Genomic DNA, 26,831 nt, shown 5'->3' with positions numbered 1-26,831 from the left:
ATGACAAAAAATTAAGACTTCGCAAAAGCGAGTAATCTTGTAGTTTTTCTTTACAAAATATTTTTTAATTCTACTCTGTTCTGCCAAGAAAATCATGGTAAATCCAGTTAGCGTCTGAGAAAGGAAGAGTAAATTACTTCCCTCATTGGAATTAACTCATTTATACAGTATTTTATTTGTTAAGTCAAAGTCCAAATTTTCTTCCGTTTCACATCCTAAGCAATTAGTTTATTTTAATCCTTTACTATTCGTAGCTCCCCCCCCCCCCTCTCCGTTCAAATTGAATTAGAATATTCTACTTCTGCACTCCGTTTTCATCTTTGGAGAGCATTTTGTTGCTAATTTTTTTTTTTTTTACTTTCGTTATCAAGAAAAAAGAAACTAAAAAAGGAAAACTTTCTGGTATGATTATCGCATGATCAAGAAGTTTATGCAAATTATGAATGATTTTAAATCACAGCGCGTTAGTAGAATGAAAGGATTTTTTTCTTCGCGTGCGATCCCGGAATATTAACCTTTTCAATGGAAATACTCAAGAGTATATTTTAATAATATTAGTCGTTATTACCGAGTTTGAATGTTTGTATTATTCGCATCATTATTTCTCATGCGTCGAGAAAAACTAAACTCAGCTTTTGAATGTGAAATCTTATACAGGATAAGTGGTTTAGTGCGGGGAAGAACAGCGAGTTAACTTTTAAAGAAAATATTTTTGTTTTTGTTTTAACTTGTGATGAATTGAATACAATTTGTTGAAGATCTAACAATTACTGCCTCCTGAAAATTTGAACGGAAAGCCCTATGTTTCTTTTTTACTCTATCGAACATATTATTTTTAATAGAGCACAGTGTCTCTTTTTCCAAAAGTGGGCAACCTCCTGGAGGGGAGGTGCTGGAGCAGACAGAAGGTACAATAGATACTATAGGTATCAATCTTATAGGTTGGCTTAAGGTAGAAATATACTTTTCTCAGAAGAGGGGTAATAAGATAAAGAAGGTTTCGGAGGGCTGAAAGTTTGTAACACTCTGGTATGAAGCGTATATCTAGGAGTATTTGGCATTCGAAAGGTACGTCGTCTACTTATGCTTACTCGATTTCTTCGAGGAGTAATAAATGAATACTTCTGACTTTTGCTTTCCTTTTTTTTGTTTCGCCCTTACACAAACTGGTTGCGACTCTACAGCGCCTCAATCTTTCACCATATAAGATCCTACAGGTGCAACGCAAGTCTCTTTAATGGGTCAGCTTGTGACTTGATGTACTAAAGTTTCATATTCGTCTAGTGCGCGTTGGCAATAAAATATTTCATGACATCCTCGCACACTGATGGGGAAGGTTAACAAACCACAAACCCCTCGAGTACAATGCATAGCACGAGGACGTCGATGCCCTAAAATATATGACCGCTTTTATAGTCTATACTTGACGGAGAAACTTTAAAGGGTCAATTTTCATCTTTCACGTTGAAGTTGAGCAGAAAATGCACACCCTTAGGGATGTTGAAACATCGATCCTTTCAAGTTGCGCGGAATTTTTGTGAACAGATCTCCAACCTGTAAATACATCTTTACGGACTTGATTTATCGCAAAATGTCTAAAGATTTATGGTGAAAGTAAACTAAATAAGTGGATCGTCTATTTTAAGTATTAGTTTGCCTTACTAAGCTGACAGTATTTTCCAGGCTCTTCGCAATTTTTGCAGATAACGACCTCGCGATTTAACGGAGATATACCTGTGGTCTAGAGAAAATGTATTTTCCATCGTCTACTTTCTTTACCTTCAAACCTCCGTCAGTACTTCGTGGACGCCTTGAAAACTCTCGATCGTGCCCAATTAGGGTGTTATTAATTATTCATGAATGCGTTATGCCAAACCTTAAGCGTGCCAAAACCATTTCCGTCAGCGATGAAAGGTGCACAAAATTTCAAATTGCTCTTTCCACAACTCTTCTTTTACACAAATATTTGAATATTAGAATCTTAGTTTCCCCTTCATAGCTTTTAATGAAATTTCTCGAAGTTCTATTTAAATTCCAGAGACAAAAAGAACCCATGAATTGAAATATTGTTAGATTGAAACTTCTTTGTCTAAATCTTAAGTTTTATACAGAAAGGGTCGTACATCGTCATTACATTCTTTGTAACTGCATTGAAAAATAATAATAAACTTTCTTCGTGGGACGTTTTATCCTTCTATTTCAAAATAAAACCATGTCCACGTTACAGAAAAGTAAGAAAAAAGAGAGGAAAGTCATCCCGCATCATGTACGAATAGCCTTAGGAGAAGAAAATTAGCCTTAGCTATAAAGTATCCGATAATTGAACATCCTTAGACACATTTTCTCGGAGCAGAAAAATCAGAGAAAATGAAGGAAAGAAGATAAACTGGAGGAAAGCAAAGCATATATACGAGCAACTGCCACTTTCGAAGGATCTATTGATGTGAGAGGAAAAAAATCGAACCATTGAAAGGAAGTTGCTATCGAACAACTGTTCTGTTCATTACAGCAGCAGCAGCTCAATCTTCTGTAGCGAAAATGTGATGACAGATTCCATTTTCTCTTCTTTTCCGATTCCAGCCATGTAATAATGCGTACCTATACTCCCCTCTTTGCCCCTTTATATACTTTCCCTGGTCTTTCTTTACAATAATGCTAGCTTAATCCGAATTTTAACACACGAGGTAAGCAGCTCCAATGATTATAAAATGTTTTTCTCCCCCCCCCCCTTTCATCTTACTTTGATTTAAGTGAAGAGTAAATTTCATCGGTGACTATATAACAGAACCAAACTCAAAACTGATACAAAGACACTAAGAAGAATAGAGAACTAAGAAGAATAGAGACACTAAGAAGAAGAGCTGCCTAATTATTGAGACGCTTTTTGCAGTATATAAAAATTAGGTACTTGGTGCAAAGAAAAAATATGCTTAAATTATACTGCTTAGATGCTAAGTAGTGTAATTTAATTATTTGATTTGCTTGATTCGACATTTAATCTTGCTTAACGAGTATTATAGTTAACGCATTGAACCTGTAAGAAAATGTTCGGAAAAAAGCATGCAATGTGTTCTGTATAGAAATTAAGTACTGATTTAGGTAGGTGTGTGCTGATTACCTACAATTAGGAATCTGATTGCTCTCTGTGGAGAGATTTTTTTTTAATGGGAAATTTTTGAACTTGGAAAACTACAGAATACCAACTTCAGTCGACTAAATCTCTGACGCCTGCGAGGATTGAACGAATGAAGGACTGAACGTGCGATGCGAGCCCATTGCGATGCCCACGCGACAACACAGTGGTAATCAGAACTGCTGACTTGAACTTTAAAAGAAATATGGGGATCTTTACAACTCTTGAACTCTTGGAATGCCAAGGTTTAAACACCTTATGCGAAGATGAATTCAGGAAAAAAAATTCTACTGCCTCTGCGGGCAATCCTCCGTTCCCTCGCGATCCGTGCGAGTGCGCTAGATCACTACGCTACAGAGAAGCAAACCTTTTTTCTTATTATTATTAAAGCATATATACGCTGAACGGGACCGCATAGCAAACAGATATTTGTTCATCTAATAGCTTATAATGTACTGATATTGGCTTGCGCATGGTGACGGACGTGAAGATGATGTTGCTGTCCACTATTCTATAGGACTCCTTAAAACCCCGGGCTTATTTATTCACCATCTTTGAGCGAAATGCGGGGTCATTATCTTGCATTTTTTTAAACGCAAAGGCGTCACTTTCGTCACTTTCATCAACTTTGATTAACTGGTTTTGATGGAATCAGCCCACCTCTCTTTAGGCACCTTAAACCAGGAGACTTCAACCTTGCAGACACAACGGGCCGAATTGAAACTTCCCACGAAGCCCTCGGGCCAACAACTCGTGTAATTTAGTAACATCTTACTAGAAGGGGCCCCCCGTAGGACCCGAGTTAAGAAGGGACAAAAATTATTCGACTTTTATTTATTCTGAAATTATTCATATTTTTAATTATAAGTTTTGATTATTTCTGAAATATTTTTTCACTGATTCTGAAAAAGTTTCTGATTAATTACTGATTAAATTAATTAATTCAGATTAATTTTATCTGAAATCTCTAAATGATTCTTTGATTATTTATTTATGTAATTCTGAAATTATTATCCTTCTCAATATATCTTGAAATCATTTCTTTCAATTATTATGCGATTATTCTTTTATTGATTGTGAAATAATTTCTATCAAAAATTAAGAAATTATTTCTCGTTAAATTATAAGTTATCTTTTTTCACTAATTCCAACATTATTTTTTTTCAAAAATTCTAAAGTTATTTCTTTCAGTAATTCTGAATTTTCTCATCAATTTGTTCCGTATTTTTTTTCATTTATTCTAGAATTATTTCTTTTATCAATTCCCAAATTAGTTCTTTCATTAATTCTAGAATTAATCATTTTTCAATTTTTTTAACCATTTTCTTTAAATTATAGGTGGGCGAAAACAAAAAGCTGCGAGGGCCAAATGTGGCCTACTACTACTAAACCACACATGCACCTCATCCGTATTCTTCTGCGGAACATCTAACAAATTGGTACACGTTGGAATGTGCGTGTACGTATTGTGAACTTAACATGAAGTTTGTTCCTCAATGTGGCCTTTGTAAGCCATATGTGGCCTGCCGGCCCTGCGTTGAAACCGCTGCCTCAAGCTATTCATACGACGGTTCAAACAGCTGGTTTATGCGGGGATGAATTCCGGGGGAAAAAAAATAAAAATCCTCTTGGAATGATTTGCAATCATAAATTTCTCTTTCCACTTACGCAGTAGACAAGTGTAAATACCCAAGGGATAACAAGCTTTATGTTATGCGGTACTAAGAGGGAAGCGGGTTGTGTCCGGTCTTCAAAGGTCAAAGGTACTAAGAGAGACTCTTTGTCTCTGCTGTACATATTTTAGAAACTCATCAGCATTGGTTAAATGCACGTCAGGATAGCGTCTTATTCAACCCTTTAAGTGGAAGTTATAAATCACCAAATCGCCCCCCCCCCTCAAAATGCAATATCTTTTTAATTGAAATAGGCATTCTTCTGATTGTCAGCAGGTGCAAACTAGTGGATATAGGAAAACATTTTCCATTGAGAAATCAACTTTATAAAATATCTGGGCTAAAATAAGAGGCTTTTATGGAGACGAGATATCTCGTCAGTGCCTTTTGAAAGTTAAAATAAACACGATACTACGTGTTCTAAGTTTGGCAAGAAATACCATGACGTCTTATTCTTTTGAAATGCATTCATAAAGTTTAAAACAAACTTTAAACAAAAACTTATCTTGATTAAAAAACTGAAACGGCAGTTATTTATGAAGTTATTCAGAATAAGGGTAGAAAATTTTTTATTCAGTTTACAGACCCTTAATAATTTACATTTCAGATATTTCCATCTTTTGTTTACTTATTTTAAAGGCTTTTGTGTTCACTTATCATAAATGGTCTCTTGTTTTTAGTATTTTGATACCTTTTTGTCTAATTATTTTTAACTGTTTTACTACACTTTTGGGTTCTATAGATACAAACATTTAAATTATTTGCTGCATGAATGATAACACAATACAGGGAAAAAAATTAACTTTTTTTATCACAAACTTTCAGGAAATTCATTTACGAAATAAGTGAAATTTTTTTGGGTGTGCTCTTCTTCCGGTAATTCTCGCAGTTTAAGGTCTTATGAAGTAGGTCTTTCTTTTTTCTCTGTCTTTCTTTCCATTAACACGCTCTTTCTTCGTGCAAAAGTTTGTGTACTCTTTCCTTAATGACATCAGCTACTCTCTCTCTCTCTACGGTTTAACATTCCGGATGAGCGTCACGAGTTCCGTAATTAAAACAAACGAATTTTAAATATGGAAATTTCGCAGACAAACAAAAAAAAAATAACCTCAGGAAATGCGATGAGCGGAAACGTAGGAAATATCCTCAAGGATCTTCGCCATTCCTATACATGCTTAGAGAACTGGTTCAAAAACCATTTTTCTCCTTCAAGTGAGAAAATTCATAATTTTTTCCCCCCATATGCATTCATTTCCTCTAAGAGTGGCAAACTAATGTATTTCTACGTCCATGAAATTATCCATGAGAAATTGCTTTAAAAAAATCCATGGGATTTTATGTGGACCATGATACTCTCACTCAAATTTCAAATTTTAGTCACCGTAAAATTTTGAATTTTGAGTTCCCCCTTTCATTATTGATGAGGTTTAATATTATTTTTTTCTTTACTGTCATTTGATTAATTTTTTTGGTTGAAAAAAAGGTATAATTGTAAAAAAAAAGTATAATTGTAAAATATTTTCAATACAGGGAAATATTTAGAAAAATATATTTATATACACATATAGAATATTGAATTATAACAAATTTTTAAGAGCCTATAAAACAGGTATAATAAAAGAATATTGCATTGAAGTAAAAATTTACTGAATATTATGTTGCATTATAATATACCGTAGATACACAAGGTGATGATAAATTCATGGGACAAATTTCAAGAGATGATATGACTCCTAAACAAGCATTTTTGGTCATATAATGTGCCGTCGAATCGAAATAGCACCCTAGACCGCCCAAAGACGGTCGATTGTGTTTTTATAGAGGGCATAACAGCACTTCACCAAAAAAAAATATTTTTTTCTGAAGGATTTGTTACAATAAGTGCAATCAACCATTCGAGGGTGTTGGGTTTTGTTATGTGATAAGCCTTTTCATGTGGTAACTTGGGTAACGCAAATTCTGCCACAAGTCATTGCACCGCTTGATCATTGTTTGACGCAGCATAACCTTGATTGTCCTTGCACCAATAAAACACATACTCCAATCCAGTCTGAAGAAGCATATGCACCCTCGAATTGTTGATAGCACATGAAGTTATGTGCTAAAATTATCTCCTCAAATCCGTAGGAAAAATATATTTGTTTTCGGTGAAGTGCAGTTATGTTCTCTTTAAAAACACCATCTACCACCTTTGCTATTTGCGATTCAACCGCACGTTCTATGATCAAAATTGATTGTTTAGGTGTCTTATATCACCTCTTAAACTTTGTCCCTTAAATTTAGCTCTGCGTGGAATATCCGCCAAGAAATCTTCACGTTCATATTTGGACAAATCCTTTGATCCCATGCATATGTATAATATACATACCACTCTGTCTCTCTCTCATTGTTTTTCAAACAATGAAAATTTTGAACTTTTTCGTTCTTTTTCAATGAAAAACATTTCAATATATTCATGTAACTTCATCCAATAACATCAAAATTGAGTTGAGTTCAGTGATGTAATTCCAAATGAATTTTGTTTTCATGAATTTTGTTCTATTTTTTTTCTTTCAGTTTGCGAGCTGCTGTCCGAAGGTGTCGCAGCGATATTCGGACCTCAGTCCCTGGAGTCGAGTAACGCCGTGCAATCGACGTGCGGCGTCATGGAAGTGCCTCACATTCAGACCCGCTGGGACTACAAGTCCAAGCCGAACGGGCACACGGTCAACATATATCCACACCCGACTTCCCTGGGCAAGGCGTATCTATCCTACATCAAAGAAAAGAATTGGAAGATATTCGCCATCCTCTACGAAGAAAATGACGGTAATAACGATGTTTCTACATTTAATTTACGACTTACCCTAAACTAAATTAATTCGAAAATCGATTCAAATAATTCATTTCATACGGCACATTATACTCGAAGAGGTTTAATAAGGACATAAAAAATGCGTCATTAACCACTTCAAGGCAGAGATATTTTGGCCCACAGTAGATGGAAGAAATAAATTTGAGTTCTTTCTTTCCTCTTTTCATCGAGACGCTTCATTCGTAACCCTATGAAAGAGATTTGTTTTTCCCCTTTGTTTTATACTTCTTTTCTTTTTTCTTTTTTTATTCGCTACGGTTGGACGAACCAAAAAAGTATCGCATTTTTCGGGAAAAGTTGACCGGGTGGTTGAGAAAAGAAAACTTGCTGCATTCATCTTTTTATTCATTTTTATCCCAAATGTTAATGAAGATACCTGTTTTGAAGATATATCGCTGGTACTTCAACTATGCATTATCCAAATTTTTAGGAGCTATCGGGTTAAGCTCTTTATGTGCGAAATAACTCATTCATAACAATATGATTTTTGCAAAATTATACTAGGTTACCGAAAACCATGACAATTTAATGACATTAAATTAATTTTTTTCATGAGTATAATCAATTTTTAAAAGAGCTTATTTTCTTACGATACGAACAGTACACAACCCTGGTCTACCGCAACAAAGGTAGTTTACTATCATTTCCGGAAAAGGCAATTCGCGTCGGAATTCGATTTTGTGGAACCTAACGAAGAATGTATATAAAAGTAACGGATGTCATGTTATGCATTCAGCTGCTGCCACCCTCGAAATCGAAACGTGGTAGACTGTCCTCGAATTGCTACAAATCGGAAGTTTTCATTTGTATTATTTGCATGATATTTACATGGAAATGAAGGATTCATTGATTTGCTTCCTTTCAGATGTTTACAATCAAAGTGGTATACACAGTACATAGGTAACAGGGCGTATGGCATTTCACTCTTGAACCATTGATCCTAAAGGCATACTTTCAGTTAGAAAAAGGAATTCAAATCACGTGCAGTGTTCAGATTTGTCGTTCATGTTGCAAGGAGTTGTATAGTGATTAGAATAAAAAAATTAACTTTTTATACCGTCTCCCCCCCCCCCCCCCCCGTGTACCCAAAAACCCAATTACATAGATGTCGCCCTTTCTCTCCTGATACCAGCAAAAACATTCCACGTTTCTAAGTGAAATATTCACTGTGATATTGGAATTATATATATAAAAAATCAGAGAAGAGTTTGGGGGTGGGGGGGAGAGAAAATATTGCACTTAGAAACGGGGAATTTTTAGAATTGGAATAACTAGAACGTGAAAACGTTTTTTTTTTCTTTCTCATCAGGAGAGACTGGGTAACAACAAGTTTTTGAGCACAGTGGGTGTCCGTGTAAAAAGTTAATTTTTAATTTTATTTTAATAAATATACAACCCCTTGTAATATGAATGACGTATCTGAGTAGTACACGTTATTTGGATACTTTTTCCAACTGAAAGTATGCATCTAGGATCAACGGTCCGCCAGTAAAATCCGGTGCGTGCTAATAAACAGCTATACATCCTGTTTATGCGTCTCAAGTTCCAGGAAGGGGAGAATAAGCTTCTGTCGGCGCATTGTCCATAAGTTTTTCAATTTAGGTCATTCATTGATGAAAGAGGAATTTCGGGATGTCTCGATATAACACCAAAGAGGCAATTTACCACTTAGTGGGAAAATCGCGTTTCGTTGACAGTATTTTATGTGCGAGTCGCACATGTTAGCAATTAACTGCAGCCACCTATCTTCCAAATCAGAAGTGAGAAATTAGCGCAAATGAACATTCTCTTGAGTGCCAATGACTTAGGGGAGAATTAGTTTTGCCCGTGGGCGAGAAAAAAAAGAGCACCATATAATATTGTAATCGATATTAAGAAACGTTGAAAACAACAGAAATTTCTTGGGCTCGTTAATCTCGTTAAGTTTATGACGTAGGTTTTATTTCTTATCGAAGAGAAATGCTCGGGAACATCTATTGAATTGCCTCATCTTGTGCCGGTTCTTATTAGGTGATTAAGTGCGAGAAGGACATAACTGCGTTACATGCGCCGTTTTTAATACAAGAATAAATTCTGTCACTGCCTTCAGAGAACCGGGCGATATGGCATTATTATTTTTTTCCTCCATCATTGTGAAACACATCGAAGTGAACCGTCAACCCCCTTCAAGTTTACGGAGACAAGAAAAGAATAAATGTTATAGAATGACAAAATATCCTACTATCTTTTGTAACGGCATCGGCGCCACATCGTCGGACATGAAGAGATTAGTGTCAGCACATTTCGTAAACATGGTGATTCGATCGAGAAAAAAAAGAGAACCGACATTTCTGTATTTGAGTTGACCATGATGACGCAATATGAATTATTTCTGTACATTTTCTAAATAAAAGTGTTCAAGGGTTCTAGAAAAGCACCTATAACAGAGGGTGGACATCTGTCCATCTGCGAGCAAAGAGCAGGTGGCCACTGCAAATGATGTCTTAGAAATCGTTGGAAAAAAGCAGGATAGGGAATAGCAATTTTGGTGATAATACCGGCGATTATAGCTATAACACTGACGTCCCACTCTTACTAAAAGATGAGTCAGCCCAGTGGTGTCAAAAAACCGGGGGTGCTGCTGTGGGTGCTCGAGAAACCGTGGTACTTTGTAGCATGGGGCCTGAGCACCCCCAGAATCAATTTAGAAATCGAAATATTTTACACGAAACACAAATAATTGTGATATCAGCCACATAAACCTTGACATTTTCCATTCGTTTCAAGGTCATTAGTGCAAAGTTTGAGTGTTTCTCAAACTTCTTGCACCCCACTGTGTGGCGGTATGGTTATAGTGACGTCCTCGTATCGCGAAGACTTGTTTTCGAACCCAACCAGTGGCACAGTGGCGATCAGCTAGAGTTGGTTTTCGGTTCTTTACTTCAAGACACGAATGCAAGCCTATGATCCCGTTGAAAATTATCGTCAGAGAGTGCAACGGTACCTATAGTCAATCAGCATAACTTCATTCAGTTTGAAAAGCAGATGGCAGCACTAAAATTCACACGCAGCACTAGATACGCACTCAGACTGTTAGGTACACACACACTTCTGGCACAACTCACTCGCTAGTTAATTACCCATAGCCATAGACCGGAGTTGTGCTCGGTTTGATAGGAAGAAAGGCTTCTTTCACTATAATGTTTTCCTTTTTTTCATATTGCTAATTTTAAGATATTATGAAAGATACCCAGGTACATATGAGAGTATCCCCAAAATTACGATATCCTAGGCTGTTCTATAATTTGTGATTTCTGAATCCGATAATTTCACTTTCTACTGATTGCTATCCGATGGCACCGACCATAATTCATCATTTTGAGCTCAAACACGTGAGCGTCGCCAGATTAAAGGTATTTCCACAAACTATGAGATGTAGGAGATATCAAGATTATACAATGGCGAAAGATGGTAAGTAAGCATTTAGTACGCGAATCTCTCTCCGAGCAGTTCAATGCTTTTAAGGGGGTGTTTCTGGCGATTATGTAAATTGCTATGGAACAGAGATTGTTATGATTCGCCATCCATCTATTAGAGAGAGAGATTTCGTGAAGATTTTCAGAGAGCGGAGAATACGACGCAGCGCATCGCGTGATATGAATCCAAGTATAATGTTGATCTTCTGTGTACCACAGAATGTTGAATCGAGATAGGAGCTTACATAGTTAGTCTGTATTCAGAAACATGAATCGAATATTACGGGTTGCTCCCATTCAATTATTGAAACAATTCTATTGAGGGAATGCCTCCCAGTTACAATGCGATTGTGTGGTTCTCCTCGAACTGATTCTGTATGAGCGTGTGTAGTCTCATTGGGAATTTGATGATTTGCGTTAGCCGCTCGGAATAATTCCCTTTCTCTAAATCCTTATACAGTAGGTAGTAATAGTTCATTGGCTACACAAATTTAATTTATTTTACTACAGCGATGCTTCAGCGGTGAATAAAATTTCGCTTATATTCCCAAAACAAAAGAATGATTAAAAAAAAAAGCAATCACATTAATATATATATATATATACGGGGTGATTATAAAAAAAACTATCCCGACATATGGGCCCCTAACTATCATACCATTCACAGAAACTGAATGAAATTTTGGCATAAGGTATTTTGAGGTATGCGCTCAAGAATGATATGGAAAACAACAGTGTCACTCTAACAGTTACGGTTACAGTGAGAAAATTTCGAAAATATCAAATGGCAACACCAAGTTTTTTGTATTGGAATTCGATCTCCATACTGAAAAACACTAAATAGCGTTGGAATGGCACCTGTAGCACGAAAATCCCCCGGCAAGGAAAATGTAAAAAGGACTTTGCCGTGCACCAGAGCATTAATGTTCGTTTCATTCGTCACACCGTTTCTTCGGCTGAGATCCCAGCCTGATTAGTCCTCCACAAGGTCATGTGGAAAATTTGTGAAACACTATAAAATGCTTTATTTTATGTTGCTTCTCTGTCCTTATTGGTAGTCCTCACTTTTAGCCTATCTACCGCCGGTGATTTTCATGCTACAGTTGCCGTTCGAACGCTATTTAGGGTTTTTCACAATGGAGATCACATTCCAATACAAAAAACTTGGTGTTGCCATTTGATATTTTCGAAATTTTCTCACTGTAACCGTAACTGTTAGAGTGACACTGTTGTTTTCCATATCATTCTTGAGCGCATACCTCAAAATACCTTATGCCGAAATTCCATTCATTTTCTGTGAATGGTATGATAGTTAGGGGCCCATATGTCGGGATAGTTTTTTTATAATCACCCTGTATATATATACGCATGTATACATGAAGTTTTTTCTGCAAGAGACTTTCAGAGCGGGATCTACATTTGAATAATTTGAAGTTGTAGCATACTGGGTCAGGATAATAAAGTTAATTTCTTTGTTTTTTTATGTACAAGTCCGTCAAACAAATTTTGAGAAGCCGCACGTCACTTGAAAACTTTTTGTAATTAAAAGTATGTTTCCAAAGTTGCAGAAATAACTTCTGCGCAAACAACTTGGAACAGACAGTATAGTCCGCATTTGCGGGTATATAACAGCTCTTCTTCCAACAATATTCTCTTTAAGAGTTTAGGGTGAAACCATGAAAATCTCATATAATTTCCCTGGACAGATCATACAGATCTCTTAGTAATAAGTGAAGATCGCGTTATTTTTTTAATGTTGGAAAGACGAAAACCGGGGGAGTATCTGTTGGGCTGACAGGGTTCCGACCCTGGGAGTCGTTTTAGTGTTCTTATCATTATTTTTTCGTTTGTACTGTTATTTTTTGAACTTTGAGATGTGAATGCGAGCTTGTCTCTCGTTTGAAATCTCTCCCTGGAGTAGCCAGACCTCAATACGATACTTGCATAAAAGAAAATTCAAGCATTTCCTACTTTCAAGGCAGATGACAGCACCGGTATAACACAAAAAAGAACAACTCTTACAACATAAATACGTTAAAGGTCATGCTTCTACATACACATACAACATGTTCAACCATGCAACAAATTCATTAGAAATTCCCCCAGAGGGATGTTTACGCGGTGCATGTGCGGTTAAGTGGTAGTAGTTTGCAATGTAAATCTAATAGAAAACAGGCCCACATCAAAAATTTAAAAAAATCTTGCCCTCGGGCCCGCTAAAAATAACCGGATTGGGCAGTAGTGGTTCTCACATTGTGCGGTGCTGGAATTTTTGAGGAAACCGCGGGTAAAAATCAATTGGGACGGAGCCATGGCAGGTTGTTGCAATCGAGGCCACAAAGCGCTGCGAAAAAAATATAAGCCTACAGATGTGAAGGAATAAAGCTTTTGATTGAAAATGGTGAAGATATGCGGATACTTTCAGAATCCAGCAGAACTAACTGGCCATAGAACAAGGGTCATCTTAATGCATGGGCTCATCCGGGCATGGTCTGGGGAGCTTCATGTTAATTGAGGGTCTACATGATGAGATCTGGAACTAGGATTTTAGAAAGTAAGAATGTAAATTCCTTAAAAAAAATTGAGTTACTTTTAGTAGGTACGGGATCTTAAAATATCACTTTGCCTGAGAAGGGGGCCATGATGGTGAGACTGTCATGCCTAGAAGTTCCACGAGACGGAAGCTCACTGAAGCCTAGATTAACTGTGTTTATTAAATTTTGTTCACTATAAATTTACTCAAAAAATCAACTTAATGAGTGGAAAAAGGCATAGCCACCAAGTACCCCGGATTTTCCGGGAGGCTTCTGAATTTCTACTCTATTTCCCGGACTCCCGAATTTCCCCGTGATTTTAAAAAATCTCTACATTTAGGGAAAAAACTATTCAAGAATTTACCCGAAAAAAAACTGCTGCTTCAAAAGCATTGTGTAAATTGTCGCCATTTCATCAAACCACAAAAAATATTTTATTTTTGGGGAGAAAACACAAAATTAGCCAATGAACAAGCGTCAATCCAGCCTTCCGAAATCCAAAATTGGCACGATCGCGTGTATCTGCTTTGTCCATATGTCCCGTATTGGGCCCAACGGAGATTTTTTGGTTTGGGAGATTTGATTTTTGAGAGAAAATTTTTTTAACACAAGCACTTTAACCTACTGGTTGGCCATGATTGGTGATGGCTTGCACGGTGTCACGGTTTTTGCAACGGGAAAATATCCCTAAAATTTCCCTTTTACTAATGAAAAATTCCTAAAATGTTTTAAAACATCCCCTTTACATTTATTTTTGTACGGAATTCGGATCCGCGCGAAGAAACCTCCCGAATTCTCATTCTCCAAAGTTGGCAGCTATAGAAAGGGTCTCGCTCCTGGATGGAAAGGAGAGGAGAATGCTGTAAAGGCAGAGGAGCCCACAAGAAGAACATTTGGTCTAAAGAAGGCCATGTGATAAAAGACGTTAAAAAAAACCACTGAGCTCCAGGATTTGGAGACCTGTTTTTCAGTGTTAGGTAAGCAATTTATTCATACAAACTCCAGATTTATATTAGTGCAACTCAGACAAACAGCTACTTGACAGCATCCATAAAGTGGTAAAATATTACTAACATCGTTAAAAATGCATGTAAAATCATTAACTAAAGAAAATTATGCTTAGTGTGTCGAGAAAAAAATTGTGCATATTTCAATGCCTGATTGTAAGCAAATACACGAAAGAAAAATGTAAGATAAAACAAAATATTTTACACATACGTTTAAATTTTCCCTAGTAAATTGCATTTCTTTCGTTGAAGGGAAAACTAAAAACTAGTCCTTATAAAAACTCTTTTTTCGAAAAATTCTTTTGAAATCATTAGACCATTATAACCGAGGGCTGCTTTTGCCCTCAAAGATGCTGTCAAAAAGTCTTGTTGTTAATCAAGTCACGTCATATTGCATGAGGAAGTTTTAAAAGCACTTCTTGCTAAGAGGCAAAATTTCTTGGTCGTTTCGTATAATTATTCGAGAAGCTCGCAAAATATTTTCTAGAAAGAATTAAAATGATGAGTGCTTTCACAATATACTAAACATTGATGCTTGAGAGTGTGTTTGAGCATATTCTTCTTTATGTTAAGAATAAATTTCGTGAAACAAAATGCTCGAGTTCGAAATAAAGCAATTATACTAGACGATGGCGTTTTGAACATATTTGAGATATTTCATCTTAAAAGTCCCGAGGGACTGCGTCATAAATTATTTTATCGAATGACTTCATTTTATAACAAATTTGAACTTGTTTTTATACAAAATGATTCAACCCGTAAGACAATATGGATACGTTCATGAAATTTTCATAATCAATTACTCGAAATATGTTTTTTTTTCTTAATTGCAGCATTAATACGTCTCCAAGAACTACTCAAAGATCCGCTGATTCGCCAGAGGCCAGTAATCGTGCGTCAGTTCGATAGAGACCAAGAATATCGTAGGACTCTCAAAGAACTTGGCCGAAAGGGCATCAAGAATTTCATAATCGACGTCGAAGCACCCAACATACACACTGTACTGAAACACGTACGTTAGTCTTTTGCTGAGACCTTCAATGATATATCATCATTGTATTTTTTTTACTTACATGTATCTTATACAGAGCGTCTTCAAAATCCTAATTCGGCCTTTATCTCAACCGTTCGTCGTAAAAGTATGGTGACAATTTAGAAAATACTCAAAATGTATTCAGAAATCACCCTGTATCAGTTTTAAAAGAGAAAATACAATTTGTCGCAAATACAAAATCTAAATTTTTACATATTGGTCTTTGTTTTCTAACTTCCAGTTAAAAATCTGTTTTTCGGTTGGGAGACCGACAAAAAAAATTACACGTTTCCAGGGGCAATATCTGCCGAAATATTTGAATTCTAAAATCGGAGAAAAGTTGGGAAAGAATAACATAAACTCACAGACAACGCTTCTTTCCCTCATTTATGCTGTTTTTCACAACTTTTCCTGAGTTTTGAATTCAAATATCTCAGCGGATATTACAGTTAAAACTATGGGATTTTTTCTTGGGCTCAGAAGAGACAGGGCAACAGCTCTCTAATTGGAAGTTAGAGGATCCGGACAGCGTAAAAAAATTTAGATTTTTAATTGTGTGACACACTGACGCTTTCAAAACTGCTACAGGGATATTAAGTTTATAAATGTGCACGCAAAACTTTCCGGCATGCACAAATTCGTTGAAAATTGTACAAAGGAATGTTTACGAGGCGCATGTGCGGTATCAGTGGTAGTATAGTATATTCGGGTAATATAAAATACCATATTTTTATTTTTTCTATTATTCCAATTTGGAACATGGTAGAAACCTAAAACCTGTACTTCTTTAAAATTTGATTTCTTGTCTTGGCATTGACAAGTGTATCGTATTTAAAAAGGAATATTGTAACTATGAAAAGAAAATATGAAAAAAAACACACATTTTCTTGGGGTAATATGGAATTGGGTGTTAACAAAATGAAGAAAACGAATTCGAATCGATCAAAAACAAGATTAAGTATATGTCAATGAAAAATAAAAATTTCACCTTCAGTTTTTGTAGTTGATGATGTGATGGTGTCATAGTCTATTTACAAGAGCTTATATTCCTGATCTGCTCCAAAACCGTCGAGTTGGGGTCCACAGAGGACAGGACACATATTATTTTTCTAGATCTTTCCTATTCTTTCTTACTAAACTTTCCATCGCGAAGAGATATTCTAGCCCAACTCAGATAATATTTATACTACTCCATATTACCCTACGCGCCATCTGTGAAAAAAAATAACATATCATCTAACTGGATGGAATGGCTAGCTAAAAATTAGCGCAGCCCAATGAAATAAAACACTTATGATGTACATTGTGCTTAGTTTGAAATTATCGGGCGGATTTCTAATCATTAATGAATATTTTTTTAAAACTTGCCTAAGTTAATTTCTGGAAGTGGAAAAAAACAAATGTTCTCCTATAGCAGCCGTGATAACGGTGACAACCGAGTGGCGCACTCTATAGCAGTGGTTCTCAACCTTTGATTTCGGTTGATTTCTTTTATGCGGGTGGAGGCCCTGGTCATACGTACGCCTAATGGGCATAAATGGGTAAAAATGAATCGGTTAACTATCGCGGACCAGTTTAACTGATGTCAGGGTCCGGCGGTTGAAAAACACTGCTCTGTACCAGTTCTCAACCTTTTCTGACTCGCGGAACCCTTTTTGGCATATAATTGTCTATGGCGGACCCTGTATAGGCCTATTTTTTATTTAATCATCAAAGTTACTGATTTACTTTTATTATTCAAATATATTTATAATATTTTTTTTTCAAACTTCCTGGTTCTTTTACATTTTCCTCGAGTGGCCGCGGAGCTCCTGGAGCTTGGTATTCCATATTACCCGAATGTACTGTATATTATATATGGTCTTTAGACATTCATATGTTTTTCCTATCTCACAAGTTTCTTGCAATTTTTCTAAAATCTAGGACATATTCTGTTTTACTATGATTTTTTATATATTTTTATCTATATTTCTACCTATTTATTTATTTTTATATTCGTAGATACGTGGTTAAAACGGTGTTTTTTTACGCGATAAGAAATATAGTGAAATGGAAATACGGGAGGAAAAAGCGCAAAATATTTCTCAGCACGTCAAAAAGCAGAAAAAAGGAATGAAATTTAAGAATAAACTGCATTTCTTGAAAAGTTATTTTGATTGCTGAAGAAATTCGAGCAAACATCTCACGTGTGATATTGACGAGTGCCACGTACTCGCTGAACCTACAAAGAACATACATATATATATATATATGAGACGGACGTAAGGTATGTCCATCCACTGGTCGAAATTCCACTCGTCCATCGCTCACGAGATACGTGATATTATTCACAAAATGTTTCTTCGACGAAAACATTTCCTTCTTTTGAGAAATGTTTTCCTTTCTCGCTTCCGTCATCAAATATTTAGGAATGAATCCCTGCCTGTATCAATATTGCTTTTATTTTCATCATCAGAAAATGTATTTCTCTCTCGCTCTCTTTCAGTACAGCTTTTGCGTACACATATATCGTGTACAGTGTGTATTGAAATATTCATGTAAGAGTTATTCTTAGACAATCTCATGGGAACTGCTTCCCATTATTTGTCTGTGACGTTAATGATGCGAGGCACTATCTGTCCGTACATTATATATTACGCACGCGCTTATTTCATAAAAGTATAAATTGTTTTCAAGATTGTTAAAGAACTTTGGACTTTTCAAGCCTTATCTTTTATTTTTTTCAAATCTACGTGACGTTGAAATGAAAATAAAAGTCTAATTGTGAATGTCCTTCGCAATAATTCTTCTAGTTCAGTCTATCGTTGCGCATGGGATTTTCTTCAGCAGAAAACATTTTCAGGTTTTCCTCAAACTCATTCAACTCGAATGCATTAAATTAGTAAATAACGTATATTCATCTAAAATAATCATAATAAATAATGAGGGGTTGCTTTTTGAAAGATGAATAACTGAGACGAAAGGTTTATTATTTATTTTCGTTGGGAATTCCTTCAAAAAATGTCTCGTTATAAGAATTTCTATCATTCCGTGTTTGTTCAACAGACACGGCTGGGGAAAGCGAAGGGGCTTTTTCTAAAGTTTGCATCCGCCACCAGGAATCGAACCCCGGTCCTTTTGTAAAACGAACAAATGCACTACCAATGCTCAATAAGAGACACGACTCACCTTTCCTTGCAACACGCATAGTAGCGTGACGCTGTGAAAAAAAGACGAAAACTGACCGAAGGCTAAAATGAACTTCAAAATTGAATAGACGAGAATTTACAGAAAAATGAGATACCGAAAATCTTCTTACATTGCACTATGTATACAACCAACACCAGAGCACGGCTTTCATTCAATCCAAGACTCAGCATCAAACCGAACAGTCTGGACATTCTAGAAACTTTTTTCCATCTCTAAAGCTGGTGTAGACATAATTCAATTGAATTCATAGGTGTATTTGTATTTTGGTCAGCTCATTTCTGTGTTTCGTGCATGCGGTTGGAAAAAAATAAGTTCCTAAAGTGTCCATACTGTTCAATTTGTGCTAAAAGTGTTCATTCATTCATTCATTCATTTCATTCACAATGGTATAAGGAAATAAACTGTATTTAAAGCATTCAGTAGAAGCAAAATTAGGTTTTATTTTAAGGGAATGGCCCAGTCTTATGGAGATGTAGGAGGCTTTGGCTAGGATACGTATCAAAGTTGAGATGACCATGGAAAATCTTATATGACAGGGTTAATCGAGAAATGAGACGAAGAGGAGAGGGAGAAAACATTAAGTTCGTTTTTAAGTTCGGACACGGAAACAAAAGATGACCAGCTGTCGTGGACAAATCTGGTGGATTTATTTTGGATTGATTCGAGTCTGAATATATCACTGGAAGTATAGGCGTTTCCAAATTTTAGCGGCTTCTTTCAGTGAAAGAACGCAGGCTCTAAAAACAGACATTTTCTTAATGCATTTCCACTGAATCTTTCATTTCACGTGAAAGATTCGGCGATGGAGATGGAGATTCAAACATGGAGATAGTAAGTGATTTCGAGGCGGACATAAATTATTCGGACTCGAGTGACAGTAATTCTGATGATGATGATTGGCGCTAAAATTCAACTGACGACGCGGCTGTTTTATGTTAGCACGTGTATGCGTATCAACGAAAATGTTCGTTAGCCGAGGCACAAAACTCATTCAAAAAATCTTCGTTAGCCGAAAAAGCCTTGTAAGCCGAGGCGTTTGTTTGCCAAGGTATCACAGTATTCCAGAAAGTTTCTTGAACTGTAACCATGGCTCTTGCTCGTGAAGTTGAAAATTAAATACTCTATATATATATATATATATATATATATATATATATATATATATATATATATATTTGACTTGGCTTATAGCTTTTTGTGATTATATGACGATAAACATATTGGGATAAATCGAGAAGTTATCCACATACTTAGATACGACAACGATAATCTTTTTTATGGGCAGTGTGTGTAATTATAATGCTAATTATTTAGTTTTTTAGTTCATGATATATGTTCTTATTTAGCGTTGCTGTAGTTTAGTTATACTTGCTATCCATTGTTTCATGGGCATCTTTTTTTCAGCCACCTCGTTGGGCAATTTGCCTGTTGTGGCCTTTGTTTTTGTATATTTGTATCTGTATATGCATACTCACCAAAATCTGATCAGAGAGTGTTACAATATATCATAAGAGTGTTTACGGTCGTCCCGTACTAATACTATACTCATACTTATGGATATGGATTATTTTTAAGGATAAATCAGTGGTTTTAAAAATAATTCTCTCAGACAACGTTGTTTGCTCCACTTTATAAAATCTAAAATATTTTAATTGATAATTTCTCTGTTTTGAAACATTCTTTTCAGAAATTAAAGTCTCTCGTTTTGCTGGTGAAGCAATTAGATAATTATTTTTTGTGATACATCATCATATTTTTTCGTTGGTTGTGATTTTTTTTATTATTCTCTAGTCCGAAAAGCCACGTACCAACGATATTTCCTTCTCTTTCTCGCTCTAAACATCTCGCAAATGCTTTTCGTCGGAGTGTACGTAATATCGGATATAACGACGGAGTAATTTAACGAGCCATTTAACTTCATTTCCCAAGAAACTCTCCCGACGGAGTATTTCATCCGAAAGTAAAAAATTCAAAAGTATCCCAAGAGAGCCTCGTTGCAAAACTCTTCGCCTGGAAAGCCATTCGTCTCGCATTGGTCGCGAAAAAGAAGAGAAGATCGTCTCTATATATGTTCCATTAATCTATCAGAAGAATTTCGAGAATCCTTCTTCTTAACTGGCGAGTTTAATGGTGGTATAATTTAAAATCACGCACCTTTTTTAGACGCGTTGCCCCCGGAAACAGTAACAGGTATCGAATGTGTCTCTCGTAGAACAAACGTTTTCTGCAACCTTTTTTTCAACTGATGAGAGGATTTTTAACCAATTCAGAAATTGGGCGTCTTTTTTTTCCAGATGTAATTGATAAATTTTTGCTATAAACTATCTTTTACTTTCTTAAAACGCAGAATTTTTTTAGTGAATTGTGAGTCTATTGGAACTTCCTTTATACAGTACCTCGGCAAGCTGTGGCATCGGGTATAACGATCATGACGATCATATCATTCATTATTTTACGTGACCTTTTATTTTTGTATGGAAACGCAAAATAGCAGTTTGGTTACAACGCCGAATGAACCATTTTTCCCGACACACGTGGTACATTGAACATATATATATATATATATATTTCGAATCACAATAAATCTTGAATAGATGAATGAGCTCAACGTGGATGTCACGCAAAAAAAGTATCGATAAAATCTGGAATTATGGATTAGTCTTTGAAGCGTCCGGTGCGCACGTCAGTGCAATCGGTTCACAGTTCCGTATTTTCAATCAGATCATATTCCATCCGGACACACGTGAACAGCATAACGGAGTTCTACAGTTTTTCATTCACTAAACAAATACAATGATGTACTCATACAGCGATTTGTGAGAATGTTGTGAAAAACTCTATATTTTAATCACTTCTTTTTACATCAGATGTGTATTTTTTTCAAAATTTATGGGTTTTTTTTTTCCTCTTTCTTAATATGCATATTGCCTAAATCAGTGATGGGCGAAGCGAAACAAAAAAACATTTTAGCCGGACATATTCGGAGATTGATTCAGACATGCCATATTTCCTCCGAGGATGATGTCGTCACCCTCCGCTATCCATACTGGCTGAGAGGAAATACGATAATTGAAATTTTATGTTCAGAAATGAAGTAACGGAATGTGTTGTATACGTTAAAGACAGCCAGGGGTTCCATTACAAATCAGACAATGGGTTATCCTTTACAACTGGGGAAAAATAAATACAGTATTGGATAACTTTAAGCATATTTATTACATATGTGTTTCATTTTTTTTGTATATACAAAAGCTTCCAAATCAATTTATATTTTAAATTCTCACAATTATATTTTCTATATGCAAAAAAGAGATCATTCCCTAAAATCAATTCTTTTAAAACACAAAAAAATTTCTGTACTATTATTTTGAAATCTGCGGCGAGCAGTATAGAACCTCTAAGAGGACGCATTTGGTCCACGGGTCATAGTTTGCCCATCGGTAGCCTAGTTAAACAATCAAAAATTAAATTAATTGATAAGGATTTCAAGATTTAAAAACTTTCTTTAGTCAGTTTTATTCTCCAAAGAAGAACTACTAGAAGGCGGTCTGAGAGAATAATTACAACTTCAATGATTAGTTCACACTTCTCCAAAATTTTAAATGTATAACAAAACGAAATTCGAAAAATTCCCCAGTGTTGTTCCCAAACTCGTGAACTGAAAAACGAATTCTAAGATCTCTTTCACGTCAGGAAACAATTTTTGTTTGTTCGATTCATAGCTTTATACCATATTTGCATGTTGTTTTTGGAATGTAATTAGGCTTCCATCAAAATTTAGTGGGTGAGAAATCCGTCTAAAACTGTATCCAAATATATACTATACTGTACTATAAATATACTGTACTGTACTATACTATACTATACTGTACTATAAATATACTATACTATACTATACTGTACTATAAATATACTATACTATACTATAAATATACTATACTATACTGTACTATAAATATACTATACTATACTATACTATACTATACTATACTATACTATACTATAAATATACTATACTATACGTACAAGATTGCTAGACTGCTATAGTGTCCGATTACCTCTCGAATCATAATATCGGTTGAAAGGCTGTTGCTTGCATTTAATAAATCATGCAAAACAATGTCTCCTATACATCTTTGAAAATATCTTTATATCACAAATTATCTTTACAAAGAGCTAATAATCTTTTAATTATTATTTTTTTGAAATAATGCATATGAGTGAAAATAATGTGAATCTTATACAACTAACACAAATAATGTATAAACCCTGTTTTTACAAATTAGGTTTCGTGTATGAAAATAATTTAGAACATGAAATTTCGCTTTCCATCTTAGATGAAGAAATTAGATTCTTATACATCAAATAGAAGCTAAAAGCTAAAAGTATTTAGTCCGTCAAAGCCCGAGTTGTTATGCGTGTAATAAAAAGCGTTGATGATGATCGAAATGGAAGCAGATATAGTACAGAAAAAAATAATGATGATAATAATATTCTTTTCATTAAGGGAAGAGGAGGAAAAAAAATTTTTTTTTTTTGTTTCATCTTCCGGGACACGAAATTTCCAGCCACTAATGATGTTTTTCTTGGCGCGGAAATGCTATTCCATACCAAATGAACGGAAAATGTAGCCACGACACACGAAAGCATATTATATACATTCGCCGAGTAAATCATAATCTCTCCTCCATGTAAGCGGATTATTCCGACAAATTTTCTCTCAAAAGAATATGGCGTTTTTCATTAATAATTTCTTGGTTGAACAAAAACAAATTGAAGAAACATAACGCTAAAGAATCTTTCCATCTGCATTCTTTGTTCACGCCATTATTTTATTGTATGTATATAATTTTCTTTTAATGTAAATTTTAACTCATTCCATTTCATAATAACAATAATAACATAAATATACCATTTGTCATAGAGGAAAAAAGAAATTCATACAATGTGGTGTTTGAATAAACGGCAATGAACATAGGAACAGTTATAAAAATATATATTAATTAATGGGACTTGTGTGTCCCATTTCTCCGTTATGAATCTTGATCATATAATAATGGGTTTAATAGAATTATGATTTTACACAAAAAACGATGGATAAAATTGAGTTTGATGGATGTTAATTCATTTTTGTTTCTGTATGTGTATTTCCTAATTTTCTAATCAAGAAGCGTTTCTCGTTTTCGAACAATTATTGTTTATGAATATTTTTTATTTTTCTTTGTTCCTTTGCAACTATACAGGATATAAATAATTAGCATGCACTTTAAAAAATCATTTAGCACAACTGCTTACATGTGGAGCTTCAATGTAGTGATTTGTATATGGTTTTAATTTATGTCTTAAACTTTACACCATAGAGACTATACAAATACATAAATGCGGGAGAATTTTATGTTCGATTTTGCGTAGCCACACCCCAAAACCGGTTTTTGTGCAGCTTGGAATTATGGAGAATTGTTATATATATACATTAATTTTTTAACCAAGCCGGATAGTACACAGACCGTGCCGCTGTGGTGGTCGAGTGGTCATAGTGACGGACTCGCATCCGGGTTCGAGCCCCACTGTCACCACAGTGGTGGTCGGCTGAAGTTGGTTTCCTGTGGTTCCCAACTTCAAGGCGCAAATGCGATCCCCGTTAAAAAGTCTCGTCACAGAGAGCAACAGTCCTACAAACAGTACAAATATTCAGTCATTACACTTCACTCAATTCACTTCTGAGATATAGATAGCAGCACTGAAAAATCATACACAACACTAGATACGCACTCAGACTGTTAGGTACATATACTTACACTTCCGGAACAACTCACTAGGTAGTAAATTGCCCATGGCGATGAACCTGAGTTCTGCTCAGTATAAAAAAAAAAAAAAACTACACAGACCGTATAGTCGAGAGCCTACTTTATGTTACACTGTATTGGACAATCCCTCCATAATTCTGTCAATATATTAAATGATTTTCGAAATAAAATCTGTCTTCTCTTTTTTTTAAGTTACAGAAATTTCCAATTACTGTCATCAGAAATATTTCTCGGATTGGTTTCAAAATCTAATCTATTTAACCCTTTGCTTTCATGTATATTTGAATATACGTAGCAAATACATCGTCATAAAACTGATTGTTCCAATTGCTTTTTTCAATTTTTTTTTTTTTTTTTTTGGTATTTTACAGTCACCCTCTTTCAATGTATTTTCAGTACAAAATACAGCTATATAATAACTTTTTTTATCAAGAAAGAGTTTATTCCTTGTTGGCGTCATTTTTTGAGAGCTGCAAAAATTTTACGCGTTCAATGATTTATCAAATCGCACCAAATTGAGGGAATTGCTAATAAAATTCCAGTTAAAAATTATTCAAATTTGCTAAGAAAGAGTTCATCAGTTTATAAATAACATTAAAATCAAGGGCAACTGTATATTCACTCTCAATTAACTATTTTAGGTAATTATAAATCCACTCTAATTAATTAAATTGTTCAATAATAGATATGCTAACAGCACCGATTTGCATCTTTTTTTTCAATTCAATTCTTTTTTATGGGAATGAACCATAGCAGGTTGGCGTCAAAAATTCTAAATTGCTTTCCACTCAATTTCTTTTATTCAAGAAAAATGTTTTAAAGTAAATTGTATTTTTGAAAAGAAAAAGTTTTGCTCATTCGATGTTTCTTTTTTGGAATTCCGCCTATAGGCTCGAAGTGTGGAAATGTTGACGGAATATTATAACTACGTCATCACTTCGTTGGTGAGTGGTGTTGCTTTTTTGTCATTTCTTTTTTTCAACAGAATAAAATTTAAAAAAATACTTGAATATAAATTTCGATCGAATAAATAGAACTATTTTAATACGTCACAATTTTTATTTCTTGGTTTTTTTCTTCTCGAAAATGTTCAAAAGAAATAAAACTCGAACTAATGGTGAATAAATTAATGATCAGCGTCATTCTGTCCCAAACATAGTCAATCAAACATATGCCTTGCCTGTCCTTGTTTCTTTTTTTTCTAAAATAAATCATTGAGTATGCTAAGCTCATCCTTTCTATAAAAAAGCATGGATACATACTTTTGGTGAGTGCACATTTGCTCCGACGTGACTCCCAACACGCTCTCAAAACAGATCAAATCTTTCGTCTGAAATTGCCACACCATCAGATAAATTCATCCATTTTCCATAATATTCAAAACACCCAAGTCTTTGTATATTATGTCTTTTCTCCTCCTCTAGGATATAAGCACGGTGAACTTGGAGGATTTCCAGTACATAGGTACCAATATAACGGGTTTCCGACTACTCGACGAAGAGAATCCCGACTACCAGCAGATGATGCAAGACTATCGCGCTGGTCCGATTTCGTACATAAAAAAGAGTGACGGTGACTATCAGTTCGCTAGGGTAAGTACATAATATATGTCCACTTTATATATGTACTTTAACGCACAGCCACAGGTTCTTTGATGAAGGACCCCCATAAGTGTATATGATGAAACATTTGATAGAAATCACTGTTATATATTAACTTTTTAAGTGGCACTGATGAGGCATCTCGCCTCCTTGAAAGCCTCCTTTTTCAGCATTGACAAACCCAAATATTTTGTAAAGTTGATTTCTCAATGAAACACTTTTCCTTGTAGTACACCCTTACTTTGCACGTGCTGAACATTTTAAAGGGGGTTTAGCGATTTCTGCTGTGCCGCTTAAAAGGTTAATAGTTACAAAATATCTTTACGCCGGAAGTATGTCACTGAACAGAAAATTTCACAATAGACCTGTTTAAAGATTTTTTCAGTATGTCTTTCTATAGAGTTTGCCTGTTTTACATAAAATAGTGAATGCCTCTCTTATTTATTGAAATATGATTCAATGTCCTGTACTTTAGTGTAATGAAAGCACTGCAAATTAATAGCGTTATCCCAATATTGACGAAAATGGACATGGTGTCCTTCACC

General features: G+C 35.2%; 1 protein-coding gene across 1 annotated transcript in view; it reads left to right on the top strand.

The window, feature by feature from the left end:
- LOC149076592 (glutamate receptor ionotropic, kainate 2-like) overlaps positions 1-26,831 on the top strand; it is a 114,593-nt gene that overhangs the window by 60,008 nt on the left and 27,754 nt on the right. Inside the window, exons 3-6 of the mRNA XM_089244187.1 lie at positions 7,363-7,614; positions 15,490-15,668; positions 25,576-25,629; positions 26,110-26,277. Of these exons, the coding sequence (XP_089100313.1) occupies positions 7,363-7,614; positions 15,490-15,668; positions 25,576-25,629; positions 26,110-26,277 (653 nt within the window). The remainder of the gene's footprint in view (positions 1-7,362; positions 7,615-15,489; positions 15,669-25,575; positions 25,630-26,109; positions 26,278-26,831) is intronic.

This window comes from Pholcus phalangioides, unplaced genomic scaffold (assembly GCF_987345545.1).
Source record: "Pholcus phalangioides strain wild (caught in Gottingen) unplaced genomic scaffold, Ppha-v1.0 ptg000015l_1, whole genome shotgun sequence".
Lineage (NCBI taxonomy): Eukaryota > Metazoa > Arthropoda > Arachnida > Araneae > Pholcidae > Pholcus > Pholcus phalangioides.
The sequence above is the reverse complement of the archived record's forward strand: the minus strand, read 5'-3'. Positions and strand labels throughout refer to the sequence as shown.